The sequence below is a fragment of the Indicator indicator genome, chromosome 1, assembly GCF_027791375.1.
Source record: "Indicator indicator isolate 239-I01 chromosome 1, UM_Iind_1.1, whole genome shotgun sequence".
Lineage (NCBI taxonomy): Eukaryota > Metazoa > Chordata > Aves > Piciformes > Indicatoridae > Indicator > Indicator indicator.
In genome coordinates this window covers 59,059,009-59,077,510 of record NC_072010.1, presented here as the reverse complement: position 1 = coordinate 59,077,510, position 18,502 = coordinate 59,059,009, and the positions used below count along the sequence as shown (strand labels likewise).

Genomic DNA, 18,502 nt, shown 5'->3' with positions numbered 1-18,502 from the left:
CTCTGACCGTACAGACCAGAAGAGATTTAGTTTACTAATTAGCTGCTTCATTTTGATTTAGTATATATCAAAATAAATTGCCAATTATAGATTTTTTTATTAATTAAACTTTTTAAAAACAGCTGTGTATGTGCTGATGGCAAACTTTTAACCTTCCTTTTTCTTTTATTTAATTTTCTTCTCAATCCTCTGCTTGATTTAATAGTCTATATTTTTAGGCAAACACTGCACTCACCATTTGAAAAGCACAAACTGGAAGTGAGGCTCACATAAATCCTTATCCTAAAGTGAGTTTCACAGTCCATGAATGGCAATTCCCCATCATTTCCACCCACAGTTCTGTTGACTACTCTTACACGCTCACCACGGTACTAACCCTTTTGTTCTCCGTTGCACCTGTGCTGCTTTTCTGTCCTTTCCATGCTGTGAAGCTAAGATTTCTTAATTCCCACCTGGTGTGCTTTCACATCAAGTATTTCTGAAGTGAAAATTCATAAAAGACATTGGGGAATGTTTTTTGAAAAGATGGGTTATAGGGAGAAGCATATCATAAGGTTCAAGAATCTCTTTCCTCTCTTTACTTTGTTTCTGTCCATGTTCCTTCTCACTGCTGAGGGCATGCCCTCAAATTTATCATTTTAATCCAAAATTCCATATTACCCTGTGTGTCTTTACTACTTTCTCAATTCCATTTAATTTGCTGTAACCTTATCTGTCTCTAGCAGCTCTTAATTTGGTGGTGTTAAAACTGTCCCTGTTGCAAATCAGCTCTACCAGCAGCTAAACTACTCTTCTAGTTTGCTGGATGTAGATGAGGAGAAGCTGACACAGCTTCAGCAAGTTGTGAGGGTGAAAGGAGCAAAAAAAAAAAAAAAAAGGAAGCTGTACCCCTGCTACACACAGTTTTCCAGCCTTTGAAAGAAGAGTCAGCAATATCTGCAGCTGGTACATCTGTTTATTTGCCTTTTGAAGGACCTGCTAGGTTTTATGCCCTAAGTATGCCATAGTTTGAACACCATGCATTATTATCTCTTTCTATATAACATCTACATTTTTAACTCTTCTTAATCCTGTTTGGGGAAAAAAAAAATGGGAGTGAGGAGAGACTGAGGGAGCTGGGTCTCTTTAGCTTGGAGAAGAGGAGACTAAGGGGTGACCTCATTAATATTTATATATATGTAATGAGTGAGTGCCAAGAGGATGAAGCCAGGCTCTTCTCAGTGATGCCCAATGACAGAATGGCAATAGGTGGAAGTTGAGGTATAGGAAGTTCCATGGAAACATGAGGAAAAATTTTTTTACTGTGAGGATGACGGAACACTGGAACAGGCTCCCCAGGGGGTTTGTGGAGTCTCCCTCTCTGGATATATTCAAAACCTGCCTGGATGCATTCCAGTGTGATCTGGTATAGGTGATCCTGCTCTGGCAGGGGGGTTGGGCTAAATGATTTTTGAGGCCCCTTCTAGCCCCTAACATTTTGTGATTCAGTGATTCTGTGAAATGGTATGAGTATTTCTAAATGATTCTTCATGGACTGAGGGTTTTCTTGGAGGGGAGGTGGAAGGATTTTCAAAGAGAACTGAAATTCGATTAATGATGCATATGTCAGGCTTGAGACAACGTCTGTGTCTTAGGTCCCTTGTTTTAAATACATTTGTTAAAATAACATCTTACAAAAGAAAGGTGGCAATGTTGAACTATGAACTTGCAGATAGTGACCTTTTAAGGTCACATTTGTGTGCAGTTATGAAGCTGAAGAGCTGTTGTGTTGCTCATGAAATTACTTGTTGCAGCCACTGTTCAGAGGGCAGCTGCTGGACGCATACGGAGTGCATGATTCCTTAGCTGACCAATTCCTTAGCGCTCTGCATAGAGCAAAACAATAACAATCCACATGTGCCAAGAACAACGTTGGTACCCGTTGATTGGAAGTGCTGCAGAAGCCACCTCCTTGACTTGCTGTCCTCTTATTGGGAAAAGATTTTAGCTTATATATATGGTTGTATTTTACAGGTTAGGGGGTTGATACAAAGAGTATAAAAAACAACCACACTGAGCTGTAAGGAGATTGGGGGGTTAGGGCTGCTAGGGACCTCTGCTTCCATTAGTTCACTACTTCTTCTGGCTAGGACTTCGGTGTAGGGATGCTGATAGGGATATGCTCGGGACTTCTACGAGCTGCTTCATCTGTTAAGGGCTTCCAGGACTTCTTCTGTAAGTGGGACTCTGAGACTGTAATGCTGGGGATTCTATAACGTGGCAATAAAGGACTTCTGAGAGGACTCTTGAGATTCTCTGCATTTCTGGAATCTCGCACACGGTTTGTGCCTTCATTTGTCACCCAATGGCCCCCAGATTGGTAGAAAAACACAATTACCCAACCAAGTTTGAGTTCAAGTAAATTTGGAAGGATGAGCTTCAAAATAACCAGAAGGCAGCAGTCTTCTGTGTTCTATGGCTCCAGCCTCTTGAAGAGGTTTAAATAACAAGATTCTTGTGTGGTCCAGTCCAAGTCTAACCTTCATTTCATGACCTTTGATAGCTAGTGTGGCTGTTTGATCCCAGCCACCATAGTCTGAGTTGTCTTTCCATACTCTTTTGTTTAGACAGATCTATGCCACAGGTTCTACCTTAGTGAAGAAGGATATCACAGTTTGACTGCAATAAAAGTAATCTAGCTGGAAGAGTTGGAGAAATGTCCTTTGGGAAAAAAAAAATCAAAAAAAGAAGTACATAAGCAATCTCTGTCCTCTGCCCTCCAGATGAATATCAATCAAAGTATCTGATTAGCTCTGCTTTCCCCCTGCTCAAGGCAATAGTCAGTAAGTTGTCAGCAGTTTCCAACACTGTCTCAGTTAGGAGGAGATACTCCAATGATTCTCTTCTGTATGTTTTGTTTGAAAGAAAACTGCTTTAGTAGAAAGTAGGTTTTGAGTCTAAGTGCAAAAAGTATTTTTCCTTCTAATTATTATTACGATCACTTCTTTAAAGGGGCATTTGATTCTTGTAAAAGTAATCCCTCCTTTTATATGTAAATCAAAAGCTTTAGAGTGTGGTAATTAAATTATGCAAGGAAAATGCAGGGGGGAACTGTTCTAATCAAAAGGTAGAAATTCCATTAAAATGTTTGATATATGTTTATATAGCCAAAGAAATAATTTTAGAAAAAGCAATTTTTTTTAAAAAATTAGATTTTCTGTGCTACCACTGTGGGCATGTTCCTTATATATTTCTGAATGGTTTGAGCCTTTTAATATGAAGTGAAGTTTTTGATGCTTTGTGCAGACACGTAAAAATGTAGAAGTAAGAAAAATCATAAGCAAAGGTATTTTAAGGGAGGTAGCTTTTGCCAGTCTGATCTATATTGTACACTGTGTTCCTAATACAAATAGAGTACATGTGGTAACCAAGAAGATTAATGTATTCTATTAGGCAAGGCTTTGCTATAAGAAACCAATAATCAATTCAAATGGAGTTTGACCTAGAAAGTAATTTTGATTAGTTCTGGGTTAAGTTCTCGTAATTGTCTAAAGCACACATTTGACTGTTTAGTTCAGAAGTGAAGTTACCAAAGAAATTAAGTATTTTGCTACTTCTAATGCTGATCAAGGACTTCTCTAAGTTATAAAACAGCTCAACAATACAAAAGCTGTGAAAAAGCACTGAAATTCAGCTTAACCTTCTAGAGAATTTCAAAGCACACACACCGTAGTAATCATCGTACTAGGATAAAAAGCTATAGTAAGAACTGAGAGAATGTAAGGAGCCCCAGCTGAGTATAAAACATTTCCATGAAGAAAGCATTTTCCTTAGTATGTTTGGCTGGGAAGTACAATAATGATAAAAAGAAAACCCTCTAACCAAAATGTTTACTTCCTTGAGGAACTGCTTTCTTAGAACACAATTTTTCACATATTCATGCCGTTTGGAAATACTGACAATCAGATGTCCAAACAGAGAACTGAATGCTACCTTGCATATGTTTTGTTGTTAGAAAATATATTATTTAGAGAGACTTTTTTTTTTCTGTTTCAGTGTCAGAAAACCCTTGAAGCACTTGGATTTCATTTTTGTTTTTTTTACCATCACTTTCTCAAAATGAAGAAAATAATTTCCCCTCTGTTCAATTTATTTATTTTTTATTATTATTCTTTTCTTTTAAAACGTGTGGCCTTGTTAGTGCATTCTCAGTATTTAAGAAGCAAGAAGCAGTTTGGAATTAAAGATGGTTCTTTAGCCTTGTGCAAGAGGTTGCTGATAAATAAAACTAGTTTTCTGCTTATCCTTAATTAATCTGTATGTTTCTGTCTCATGAGCTTAAGAGGATTAGAAGATATGCCATAAAGTCTTCCTAACAGCAGAATTCATGTTTCCAGTCCTCCAGCTTGTTCTGAGTATTGTGAGCTCCTTTCTGTTCTTTTTCACTTTATACCATCAGCAAAATGCCCATAGAAGTTGCTCATGGTGCATGAACATCACTGTGAGGAGCGGTGGATTGAAGAACATGCATGCAGCATTGAGCATGGGTTCCTTCTGTCATTTCATCTACAGAATCTACACAGAATTGGTAGATACCAGCTTTGGTAGGAGTAGCTTCCTTGTTTGGAATGGCACTGCAACTCAGTTATGCTGAACCTGTGGGTAATGCTTCATCCTAAAAATAATAGCAAGGACTCTGAAGGAATTAAAAATGATGATCCTAAGTACCAACTGAAGGGTGTGGTGCAATACTGCAATAATCTGTTGTCCTTTGAGTCCATGAGCTACTCAATTATGTTTTCCTTCATATTTATAAAGCAGCTAGTAAATCTACACTAACATAAAAATAAAAGCACACTTCTAATGAATCAAGAAGTAAAAGGTCAAAAAAATAAAAGAGGCAGTGAAAATGGTTGATTCGCATCTAGTTAATGACATTTGAAAGACATTTCTTGAATTGAAATGTAAGTAAAAATGTAAGTAGCTTATTGATGCAATTTCAAGGAGGCATTCCATGTAACGTGTGTAAAGGCATATAATTCAAAGAACCAGTGTCAGTGGAAAATTGTTGGAAATGAGGCTTCTAGAGTTGTAAAATTTAAATATATGGACATTCTGAAGGCATGGAAAAAAGAATACAGCACAGGTATATTCCAGATTCCTAGTCACTCTCCATCCTTGCAATTTGGGGAAATGTTGAATGAATTACTTGTCAAAACTATTTAACGTGTTTCTGAAGGAGTGAGAAATATATTATTTACCACAGCTCATACATGGTAGAGTTTTGGAATAGCAAACAGGTTTAATATTAGAGATAAAGATGTCCTGCTACATAGTAAGCACATTATTATGCTTTTCTTTTTATGATTAACATCTTTTCAAACTAAAAATATACAAACATAGAAAATATCAACGTTGATATATGTAGAGGATGACATCTAGAGGTTTCAGAAACAATATGTAAAGACATACATTTTATTATGCAGATGCTGAAGTAACTTGAGATTTCAGAGAAAAGCTTAGAAAATGTAGATTAATAACATCAAATACATCCATTACAATGTGACTGACAGAATACGACATCACAAATCATCTATAAACTTGGCCTACCCTTTAAGTGTGTGCATATATTCAAGACGGCAAATTGCTGGGTTCTGAACTTGGGTCACAACCACCCCATGCAATGCTAAAGGCTTGGGAAAGAGCGTTTGAAAAGCTGCCCAGTAGAAAAGCACCTGGGGGGGCCCTACTCATATTTGTATTCAGACAGCAGCATGCCCAGGTGGCCAAGAAGGCAAATAACATCCTGGCTTCTGTCAAGAAACAGTGTGACCAATAGGTCTGGGTAAGTGATCGTCCCTCTGAACTCAGGGACACCGGTGAGGCTGTACTTTGAATGCTATGTTCAGTACATGCAAAGAAGGTCAACAAAGCTGATGAAGGATTTAGAGATCTACAGCATGTCTTACAAGGAACAGCTGAGGGAACTGGGGTTGTGTAGCCTAGAGAAGAGGATGAAGTGAGACCTTATCACACTCTACAGATCCCTGAAAGAAAGTTATAGCAAGTTGCATGTTGGTCTCTTCTCCTATGTGACAAAAAACAGGACAAGAGGAAATGGCCTCAAGTTGTACCAGGGAAGGTTTAGACTGGATAATAGAAAAATTTCTTCACCAAAAGGGTTAAGCAGTTGAACAGGCTGCCCAGGAAAGCCCGGGTGGAGTCACTATCCATAGAATCACGTTCTGTGATTCTGTGATGTGATGTGGAACTTAGGGATGTGGTTTGGTGATGGGTTTGGCAGTGTTAGATTTACAGTTGGAATTTGTGATCTTTAACATTTTTTCCAGCCTGAATGGTTCTATGGTTCTACGATTCTATGTTTTCATATATACATATATGTATGTGCCTAAGTATATGCACATATATTTTGGAAGTGGTGAACATCAGGTTGGATGGGCCTTTGAGAAACTTGATCTAGTGAAACGTGTCCCTGTGTCAGGGGGCATTGGAATAGGTGGTCTTTAAAGGTGCCTTCCAATCCAAACTGTTGTATGATTCTATAATTCTGTGGGGCTTTTATATATTTATGTATATAAGTGAGACTTGATATGACAAGGTGGAAGTTTTAAACTGAGTCTATACCCCTTCCTGTACCTGAGGTTAAATACATTTATCACTGTACTTTGAAACTAGTCCAGATACCTAGGTTGCTGCTAAAAGATCAGTGATAATTTACAAATTTAGAATATTTTTTTATTGTGAAAGGAAAAGAACATGTAGGCTTTAATTTTGAATGTGCTGTGCTGCAAAGAAGTATACCAATCCACTCAGTACAGGCAGGTGATTAATTATACCTTACTAAAGCATAGGGTCCACTTCAACCCTACAGGCTAGATGAAGTCACTAGCTATAAACCAAAAATTAGTTTGGCCTATTTATTTTTAGGTTTTATGCAATAATTATTTTGTTGCCTTGTATTTTCTGAATTGAACTGTGTTGCAGCGTTTAGGAAAAAAGAGTTAAATGTGTATTCATATATTTGGGTTCTAATTTTCATTGTGTAGTATGTAGCTTTAAGAAAATTACTGCTGAGGTGATGATATACTTACTAACAGTTCCAAAATCTGAGGGGAAGGTAACAATCTCTATATATTATTGTTATCATGAACAATTTAAGTAGTATTTTTAGGTCTCTTTTATGTTGCAGCTGCTGATCTCCATTTGTCTAAGTCAAATTGCAGTCGCTGAAAGGCTGCTAACTTCCTCTCCATCTTTTTGCAAAGAAAATGACATATCTATGCTAGCTGATTTATAAACTGTTGAGGAGGAGGTTCATTTAGTTTCAAAGAAGCCATTATTTTACGGATTTTTTAGGGCAGAAGAGTCACCACTTCTCTTTGACTGTTCTCTTAGATGTTTGTGGGAGGAGAAAAGTGACTGCTGTTACTAAGAGGCATACAGGAGTGTACTCATACTACTGCTTTACTCTGTTATTGCAGGGTATGAATTAACAGGATGCAGCTAGTTTGAAGGAGGCGTGTGCAACACTTATCTTTTAGCCTTGTAGCAGAAATAGGACTCTGGCTGTCAAATCTAAGATGTAAGAGGGGGACGAGGAAAGTATCTAATTTCTGACAGAAATTTTTGCCTTTAAAGTTTGGTTTCTCAGAAAAGTCATACCTTACAGTTTTTAATTTCTGTTCTTGTAAGCTTCCTGTCATTGTTTCCATGTATTTTCACATTCTTCTTGTGTTACTTTACATCATTCTTTTCACCATTCTTTTTGATGTGGTGTGGGTTTTTTTCAGTGCAAACCAGCTATGCAAAAAGGCAGGAGAGCCTGGTACAGTAGGTTCGTTGATTGCTTGTATTTTCAAATATTACAGAGGTAACTGCTAATTTGTGTATGATTTTAGCTAGAAATAATCTGTCAATGACACATGCTTCAAACAACTTATTGCCATAGTACAAAAATCAAAATCCTGCATCTGTATTGGAGCATATATTTGCCTGTCATGAGATGCTGCCATTATTTAGCAAACATCCCATTTCTGGCTTAATTTCAGGCTGCGTAGTAGGAGGCCCTGTAAAATCACACAGTTCTAAAGAGTGCCTACCTTGAATGTCACAAACTAACCCGAGGTAGAAGGTGGAAACAGAAGCTCAGTGAAGTGAAATACATAGAATATTTTTCAAGCAAGGACAATTTACTGTCTATGATGCTCTTCCTACCAGGCCAGTGTCACCTCTGCTGCATCCCGAAAACATTTATGGAAAAGCTTCCAGCTGCATATTCTAAAGCTTGAAAGTGTTACAATGTTACCTATTTTTAGGGAGCATTGTGCTTTCTTGAATGTTACCTTTTGTATTATCTCCTGTGACTGGTAACGAAGGCTCTCTATGCTAAGGTGATCTTAAAGTAACTAGAGTTTCCAAGAAGATTTTTCATTGGACTATGATTAAAGAGTCTTCCATTAATCTCTACTACATTACTATCCTGAGAAGTTCCTCTGTCATCATAAAGGATGTTAAAGAAAATCTTTGTAGCCTAAAGTGGTGAAGAATTACCCTATTCTTACTGCACTGTCACAGGCAGCCTGTATTGGAAAGCTTCCCTACCATCACCAAAGATGTTAACATCTGAGCTGAGACTACTCAATACTTCCTTTGCAGTGTCTAAAAGCCACTTATTTCAGTGCCTTTAATTAAAAACTCTCCCTTCATCTTCTTTCCTTAATGAAGCTGTGTTACTTTAATTCATCTAGCATCTAGAATTTCCTCTCAAATGCAGTAGATGATATCTCACATTTACAATGCTTTTTAATGTCCCACACTGATATACAACTTCATCAATGTAAGATATTAAACAGCCTATTCCCTTAAAAATTGTGATTAATGCTTAATATTTTTCAGAAATGTTCAGACTGCAGAGCATGAGAAAAATTTCCTAAATTCTACTTACAAGCATGTCATTATCAAGCAGTCACAATGTAAGTTGAAAGCAAAATGGTTTGTAGACAATTAGTTACACAGCTTGTAAAAAGCTTGACAATGTTCTGTAAACAGAAGGGAAAATTTCCTGCAGCTTCATAATTTCATACTTGCCCATATGGCCATTATCCAACAAGAAGAAAATGAAATTTATACTATTCATGCCATGAATTATCTATGATTAGCAGTGTATAGAAAGTGATTTTCTAAAGCTTCTTTCATAGTCAAGGTATCTTCAAGCACTTTGTAAAAAATCCAAACAAACAAAAATTACAAAATAGACACCACAAGTATTATAAACCTGTACAAGATCAAAAATCTAGCCCTTTTCTTTGGACCAGGAGTGAATCTTTGCTCAATGTCTCTTAGAAATTAGGTGGCATAAAATCCTAAAAGTTGCATTTTCTTTGCTACTTTTAGTCTTGTTCCAAGACCGATACCTTATAATAATTCCTGAGATGTGCAATGTCTCCTGCTTTCAGTATGGAATCTATATTGGGTAGCACCTTGAGTAACTGTTTCCTGTTAACTTTCTTAATGGTAAGAGTTCTATGGATAGAACTTAAACTGACCCTGTTGTATAAAACCTACAATCCCTTTACATGTATTTAGAAGTTGTCGTCCAGTCTCTGAAGAAATTGCCAAAGCAAAAGAGAGAATTTCCTCAGAATACCTTTTCATTTTTCATTTGACGTACTATTTTCTGTGCTGCTGTAATGAACTTGTGCTTTGTTAACTCTTCTGAACAAGGGATCTTTATTCTGTGGCAGTTACATGTCCTTGGATAATGAGGCTTTGAGAGATCATCAGGTATCATAAGACTTGCAGTGCAGTTACAGAACGTACCACCACCACAGGTCATAGTGGTGCTGTGCACTGAAATAAGCTGACAGTAACATTTGCCTTTATGCCACTGAAGTGGTATGATCTAGGCTGCAGCAGGCATGGTAGAAAAGACTGGAATAAAACAAATGTAACTTTCTCAGTTGTGATAACTATTTTAAAATATCACCCACCTCTTTTATACACATATAAACAACCACCTTGTCAAAGCAAAATATATTCTGGCTATCAGAGAATATTCTTCCATTAGACATGTGTAGACATGAGTACAAATAACCTACAGCATCATTATAGCATGAGGTATAAAATCCACCACAATCATGTAGCCCATATAAGTTCTTCAACAGCTGTAGCTTGACTGACTGTTATAGCAGGACCTAGCTTCCTTGGGCAACCTTGCAAAAGCCGATGATGTAAAGGGAGTAAGCAGCTTGCCTGAGCCATCCTATTAAAGCATGGAGGAGGAGATGCTGTTGTTTTATGAAGTGTTAAAGTATACCTAAAATACAAAGAGATACAGATACAACTGTATATTTGCTACAGTTGTGTGTAGATGAAAACACCATTCAAGAGAATCAAAAGAGGGGGGGAAACTGCTTACCCATGTAGTGATTATCAAAGAATTTTAATTAAATTATGTTTGCACTGGTCATTAATTGATTTAGTACTTTTAAGAGCTACCCTGCCAGTTTGACAATTATTCATTTTAAGCTTTTCACGTACTAAGTGGCCAAAATAAGCAGAGTTTTTCTTATATCCAATCCTCACCATGTCTTACTCAGTACTAATAAGCTTGAGGGCTTTGTTGGTAATTCTTTATTCTTCAAGCCAATTTGTCTCTGTTGGTTTTGTTTAGACCATCACCAAGAGTGTTAAGTATTGTCAAATGCAGTCTAAATTTTTGTAGGTATGAACTAAAACAATCAATCCCTTTGAAGATGTCTCTTTCAAGGTTTCATATGATAATACTGAACTTTGAACACATGGCCCATGTGTGCTTTTATTATTAAGTCTGTCAGACCCTAGAAATTTGCAACACTTACCATCTTGCTTTGTAAGCAAGATCTATTATGGACTTGAAACAATAATTCTATAGAAAGGATGGTTGTGCATGTGACCTGATGTATGTGTCAAGCCCCCAAAATGGGTTTGGCATTGGAATATATAGTTTCGTCTTCAGATATTCTAGTTTGCTTAGTGACTGCATTTTTCGTGGACCACTGCTTTCCTGAACCAGGGTCTGTGTGGCTCTGGCTGTGTAAGGTGGCAGCTGCTGCTGATTTTCTCCAGGGCAGTGAGCTGGCAAAACAATTTATGCCACTCATCCTCCCTCTGCCATGCAGGAAGGTGGAAGGAGTGTTAAAGCAATGTACACCATTCTGATACTCCTGGAGTGACAAATGACTGCTTTTTGACACTTAGCAAGCCATGCATGGTAATGTTCCACAGGACTAAGTGACCCAGGTAGTCTCCTGCTGTCAGCAATTGCAGTGTCATTGCTTACTTGAGCTTTTGAGTGAATCCAGAACATTACATATAATTTTTCATTTACGGTTCCTTAGCTGTTCCAAGAATGTCCTTCATGTTAAATGAATGAGCAATGCTTTAAGTCTTTTCTGCTTTCATGAAATTCCCCTCTGGGCACAAAGCAAATACTCAACTCCTTTGTGTGTTTCCTAGCACTGAAAAAAGAGGATCATTAATGGTTTGTCATATATTAGTTTTTATGGCCTTTGCATCTTTAATGCATTGTGCCATCCATGTTCCTCACATTGTCCTGGGCATTGAGAATCATCATCCTGTGTGAAGCCAGATGTTAGCATTAGAAGTGATTCATAGTAAATGTAAGAAATTCTTCACTGTTGTAGCTGATTGATGGCAGCAACAGGTCATTTCACTTGAGACTGCTTCAACACATCTAATCTTAAGTCCAATTTAATATTAGACACAATTTTCCCATCATGCAACTGGCTGATAGAAAAATCAGAACATTTCTTTCATCTTATTCCTACAGAGTTTAAGAAACATACATCCAAGGGCTGAAAAAGGTGAGTAAATCAGACAAGAACAAAACCTGGCATTATGTCTCTTCTTTCAAGTTTGCAGAGGTTTTCCGTGGCTTGTGCTCTGAAAAGGACTGTAATCCAAATGACACCTGGCTGATCCAGTGATCCAAAACGGTATTTAAGGCTTGGGCAAGTGCTGTGGGCTAAATTCAGCTTTTGCTTAGACCTTGGTCCAAACACAGAAATGTGTAAAGAGACAAGGAACTCTCATGGTCAGACATTACAGCAGAGGTGCAACCAGACCATTTCAGGGTTACAAATCCGTATTAAATTTCTGTAATGCAGAAAGAACAATCTAAGACAGCTAGCTATAAGTAGGGGGAAAGTTGAGCACAGTGTGCATGTGAGCTAAAGCAGTGTGATTGATCTCCTAAGGATATTGCACTCTGTCTGAGGAAAGCTGCTTATCATGTGTAGTATTCATGACAAGTGAGCCGCTAGATTCTAAACATGCTGCAATAAAAATCAAGAGACACAGGATTCTCACCTGGTCCCATAAGCAGACCAGACCTGGAATTTAAAAGTAATTTGGTTTTGGTTTTGTTTGTTCTTGCTTTTAGCTAGCTTGTGCTAGCTTGTATCCTGTCTGATCCTCCATCCTTATTATCTTGGTGTTGAATTGTGTTCTGCCATCATAATATACTCTGTTAGCTAAATCGTCTTGTTTCAGTTCATTTTGGAAGGTGGCCATTAGTAACTGACAAGAAGATTCACTGAATTTTGCTACAATTAGGATATTATTTATGTCATTGTAATTCACTTTTCAGCATTTAATGTGCCACTGTAAAATCTGTTTGTGAGTATCTGAAGTTACTGACTGTATGAAGAAGTATGCCTGTGTGCATGTACATGTATACCAAGGCGATTTATGAACTTTTCCTATATTACCATTTTGCTTCCTTGTTGACTTTTGTGCGTGGAGAGAAAAGTGCATTTTATACCCTCACTTCCTAGTTTCTTTTAGCGAGTCCTTTCACAGTTGAGGCAGAATACTTCGTTACTATGAAGGAAATTTTGACCACCATTAAAAATAGTGTAAATAATGCTGAGAGATTATATCTTTAGAACTTGTCTGATATGGAAATGTGACAGATACAATGCTGCATGTTTTGAATCACATTACTGACAAAAATGCAGGATTGATGCCAGTAGCCCTATCTTTAATTATTGTATTCTTATCGCTTTCATTGTGGATTGAAAATAAAAGCAAGACTTCATTTAGCCACTCTGTTTTGGAGACTACACTGTTCTTTAAGTGTTGTTATTAACCCAGGCTTGTTCTCTACATTTCTGGTTGTCAGACTTTGTCTCCTGAGCCTCCCTTTTCAGATTGGAATACACAACCATTTTATGCCACTGAAGTCAAAAGGAAGGCAGCTTGCATGAGGGGGGTCTAGCTGTCTTCCTGTCTGCGGTGCTGTTGGTGATTCACACAAGCTCAGTTGTTAAGAGACAAGAAGCAGTCCTATTAGTTGCGTGTTTGCAAATGTGAGCTTAGTCCCCACTCACCTTCAGTTTAAGCAAACTAATGTAAAACACCAGTTCTAAGGAATTCAACAAAGTATGAATTTTTCTGTACACAGGTACAAGTCTTTGCTAAAGCCTGAACAAGTGCTGGTCTTTACACATTCCCATAAATGTCACATTACGTTTTGATAGGATTGCCAAATAAAAAAAAAAGCAGCCCATTAGTATCAAATAACTTGGTCAAGATCTTGAGCTTTAGGCAAGGTTAAACATAAAATGAAAATGTGGACACTTCTTTATCAATATAACAGCCTCGGCACACTGAAGACTGAGACAGTATTTTACAACTGCATATTTGAATCTTCCAACACGTTAGTATGTCCTTACTAATGTTAAAATGTGGGGTATTTAATTTTTACATTCTTCTATAACCTCTTCACATTCACAGGCCTTGGTTCTCCTGTGGCAATTTAACCATTCCAATACCTGCTAGAAGGGTCACACAGCAGGTGACAATTCAGATTTCTGGATTGCAGTGGTGGCAGCTTCCCAACACGTGATCTGATGAGGCCAGGCGTTCTGGCTGGACCTTATAATTACAAGCAATGAGGAACTGGTTAGGTTGTGAGGTTCAGGAACAGACTTGGTTGCGGTGACCATGAGATTGTGGTGTTAAGGATCCTGCAAGGGGTGAATATTAAGAAAGATTTAAACAAACTGGACATACAGATGTCTATGGAATCTGGTAATGGGATGAGCCCATGATTGCAAAGGAAGCTGGCTGATGTTATTGCAAGGTCATTCTTGATTCATCAACATCCTCTTTAATGATCTGGATAATTGCAGAATGCACCTTCAACAGGTTTGCAAATGATAGAAGACTATGAGGAAAGGCTGATACACCAGATTGTTGTGCTGCCACTCAGAGGGACCTTGATAGGCTAGGTAGGGAGCTGACCGCATGGGAACCTCATGGTACTCAACAAAGGGGAAACCAAGAAAAATGGAATAACTGTATGCACCAGTACAAGCATGGCACCAACCATTTGTAGTTTAGGGGGTCCTGGTGGACAACAAGCTGAACATGACCCAGCCATGTGCTCTTAAGACAAAAAAAAAAGGCTAGCAACTCCCTGGGCAATGCCAGCAGACTGCAGGCGGTATTCCCCCCCACTACTCATGTCTGTTGAGATCGTCAAGAGTAGTCTGTACAGTTTTGTGCTTCTCCTGGACTGAGGCTAGCAGAGGGCCACAAAGATGATAAAAGGACTGGAGCGTCTTTTATGTAAGGAAGGACTGAGAGATCTGTAACTGTTTAGCCTGGAGGAAAATAAAAAAGCTCAGGAGGAGATCCTATCAGTATAGGAAGATACCTGATGTGAGGAAATCAAGATCCTGGAGCCAGGCTCTTCTCAGTAGAGTCCAGTGATAGGAGAAGTGACAGCAGGCACAAACTGAAACAAGAAATTTCATTTAAACATAAGAAAAAACTTTTTCATTGCAAAAACACGGCATGAGGTTGCCCATAAAGGCTCTAGAGTTTCCATCCTTGGAGATACTGAAAGCATGACTGGAGCAGCGTTCTCTAGGTGACACTGCTTTGAGCAGGGGGATTGGTCTAGATGTTCTCAAACGGGCCCTTCTAGTCTCAGAGATTCTGTGATCTTATTTTGATTCTGTCTCCCAGTGGGACATTGTCCATTTTTGAATATCTGAACAGAAGAAAACACTCTTTCACTGTCAAGGTGGTCAAACAGTGTAATAGGTTGCACTGGAAGGTTGTGGAGTTGAGTTATTCAGATTCTGAGTGGACACACTCCTGGAATACCTATTCTAGCTGAGCAGCCAGGGGCAGAGTAGATAATCTCAAGAGGTTCCTTCCAACCTAAATAATTATGTGATTCCATGAATATAAAGTGGTACAGGCACAAAAAGCCTTTAGGTAGAAGTTGAGAAAGGCAGATTTCTTCTCTATTTTGATTTTTTTTTCTGAAATTTTGTCAGATACTTCTACATATAAACTGAGGAGCAAATAAAAATTTGTCAATGTAAACCATAGTGCTGCATTACTTGTGTTTGCCAATAAGCATTAAAGACATAAACGCTATTGAAAGATTGGAAAAAATAGCAGTATTAGTGACCATTCATTCAAAGGTGGTTTCATGTAATATAATAATACATTCTGCTTATTCATCTTATACATCTTATACATGCTTATACATCTACCTTCTACTGGACCAGCTGTGGCTGGCCTAGTGAGGGTAGAGGTTACATTTTCAGAGTAAATCATGTATCCATGCCATTTGTGGTGGGGGCCTACAAGTTAGTTCTTTGAACTTCTGTCTTACCTCTTCTTGCTGCTGTTTTCACAACTCATGGATATAAACTCCTAGACAGTAGTGTGTGCCTCTGTTTTCTCCAATGGCACTGCAGCATCAGTGACACAAAGCTTGGAGTGCACAGATCTGTGAATTATTTGTGAAGTGCTTCACAGTTCATTGGCCCAGATACACATATCTACTGTATGTTTTATACTTTTAGGCAATACTTGGACATCCTACATTGCTTGTCTTTCTTGAGCAAAAGCACTGCACAAGATGGAATTGATGTTACTTGTTTCTGAACGATGAAGTCATTAAGATCTGTGTGAATAAATCATAATGAAGGCATATTAAACAAGGGCAACTGAGCAGATAGAAGTGCAGTTTATGCTTGAAAAACATACTAAGGCAATGGATATCATATGAAATGATAAACCTTCAGTAAGAAATCAATTAGCAAATAAAAATAAAATTAAAAGAAAAAAACCACCAACTTGCACATAAAAAACAGTTGAAACACTATTACAATGTATTTTAAAGAGGGATAAATTACAATATGTAAAGAAGGTTTATAAAAACATTATAACATTACACTTAAACAGTGTAATGGAATTTTATAATACATGTGGTTTGACTCATTTTGATGGTAACATTTTGTCTTTTGCAGAAAATGATGAGGTCATCTGTGTTTCATATGTTCATATTAAGCATGGTGGCTGTAGATGTGATTGTTGCTGCTAGTAACTACTACAAAGGAGAAAATTTCAAGAGACAATACGATGAATTTTACCTAGCTGAGGTGAGTATACTGAAATTACTATCTCAATATTCTTCAAGATAAGCTAAAATAGAAAATGTGAATGTCAAGCACATTTAGTATGTAATTTTTTTATTCCCTTAAGCATTCTGAGAATTCTTTGCTAACTTGTTCAAGTTCCTCTGTCTGACCATGGCTGGCAGCCCTGTTTTACAACCTTTTGCAAGGTAATTTCCTCAAACAAAATGTCAGTGGTAATGAACTGAGGCTTAAGTATAACATCTGCAGGCAATGCATGGCTGCTGAGTTGCTGTCTTTCTTTACATCCAGAAGAATTTAACTTAAAAAAATGACAAAACAGTATCTTTAAAGAATATAGCACATCTTCCTAAATCATCCTTATTTGACATATACTTAGCTGCAAGAAGATCCTTAAGCATAACCAAAATAGTGTTGCAAATAGCCTTGTTTCAGCTACCTCCAGAGCACACTTGGAAAAAAAAAACAAACCAAAAAAAACCCCACCAAAAAAACCCACCAAAACAAAAAACAAACCTGCAAAACAACAATAACAAAACAAACAAACAAACAAAAAAACCCCTCATTTTTAATTCAGTGAAGGAGGAGTGGAGGTAAAAAGTTTCTTAAGAAGAGGCATTCTGGCAAGGAGGCTGCTTGACTCATTAGTGGGCAAAACATTTTTCTCCAGAGCATGCACTAGACTAGAGCCTAGGACCTTGCCTACATGTCTATTAATTCAGTTTTAAACCCATATAATTAAAAATCATTATTAAAAAATGCAGTCTTTAGTACTAATGTACAGACATAGCTTCAAGCAGATATTTGTTCTATCAAGTGATGTCAGTATTACAGCATTCTTTGTTAAAAATGTTTACCTCCACAAGTACTGTGAATTGTTACTTTATCTGAGTAAAAATCCACTAGAGCTGAAATTCACCGAGATGAGTTCTCTGAAAGTGTTGATCATGGTTGCCTGAATTGTGCACATGTCTAGCTTTATGTGGTTACTGCAGTTTTCCTGGCTTAGATAATTACACAGTCCTTCTGTGGAACCAGTATGAGCATTCTCAGGCTAGAGCACACGATAGCAGTATATTTTTTGTGATTCCTCTGCCATTGGTGTGGCCTTGTTGGCCACCAATGACAGAGGAATCATAAGTCCAAAAGTTCAATAATTTGTAATCTTGTCCTTAGATATCACTAAATACATTTGAGAGGTAGGCTCCAGTGCCCAAGTTTAAACCCTTTTGTCCATAACATTATGATGCTTTACAAATCTCCCTTTTTTAAGGCAGATTGTGTTGATAAGCTTCTTTAAATTTATATTAGTTTTAGAATTTGTATCTGATCTTTTAAAATCTTGTGAAGTTCAGATTTCACCAGTTCTGGGACAAAAATGAAAACAACAAAAAAAAAGTTAAAGGTGTAGCACCAAAGCCCAAACCCTCAAAAAAACCACAGATTATAGAGACATCAGTGCTGCATCATGCTCTATTGTCTCTCATGCCACTGGGAGACAGACGTAATTTGTAGGACCATTAGTAAATGTTGGCCCAGCCAACAATTACAAGAGTAATTGAGAAATGTGTTATCTTCATTTTATCTCAAGTTCCAAGCATATTTGAAAAACAACATGGATGTGAAAGAGAATGATCCTGGGAATAAGCCTTAGGAATAAAGCCCACAAATCTTAGATTCTCTTATGACACCCTTTACAGATTTGAGGATAGAAGCAAGGACAAGAAAACTCAATTCAATCTCTGTTATGTTTTAAACCTGCCAGGCCACTCAGCTCCACACACCCACTTGCTCACTCCCCCCTAGGGAAGATGGGAAGAGAATTGACAGGCTAAAAGATAACTCATGAGGTGGTATAAGGATAGTTTCATAGGTAAAGGAAAAGCCACACACACAAGCAATCAAAATAAGGAATTCATCCACCACTTCCTGTCAGCAAGCAGGTGTGCATCCATCTCCAGGAAAGCATCATGTGCAATGGTTACTTAGGAAGACAATGCCATCAACATGAACATCCCCCCTTCCTTCTTCATCCC

General features: G+C 37.8%; 1 protein-coding gene across 2 annotated transcripts in view; it reads left to right on the top strand.

Annotated features, from left to right (window-relative positions):
• The window catches only part of NALCN (sodium leak channel, non-selective), a 217,427-nt gene that overhangs the window by 93,613 nt on the left and 105,312 nt on the right, over nt 1–18,502 (top strand). For both annotated transcript variants that reach the window (XM_054400249.1, XM_054400241.1), the window contains one exon: nt 16,338–16,469. In XM_054400249.1, the coding sequence (XP_054256224.1) occupies nt 16,338–16,469 (132 nt within the window). The remainder of the gene's footprint in view (nt 1–16,337; nt 16,470–18,502) is intronic.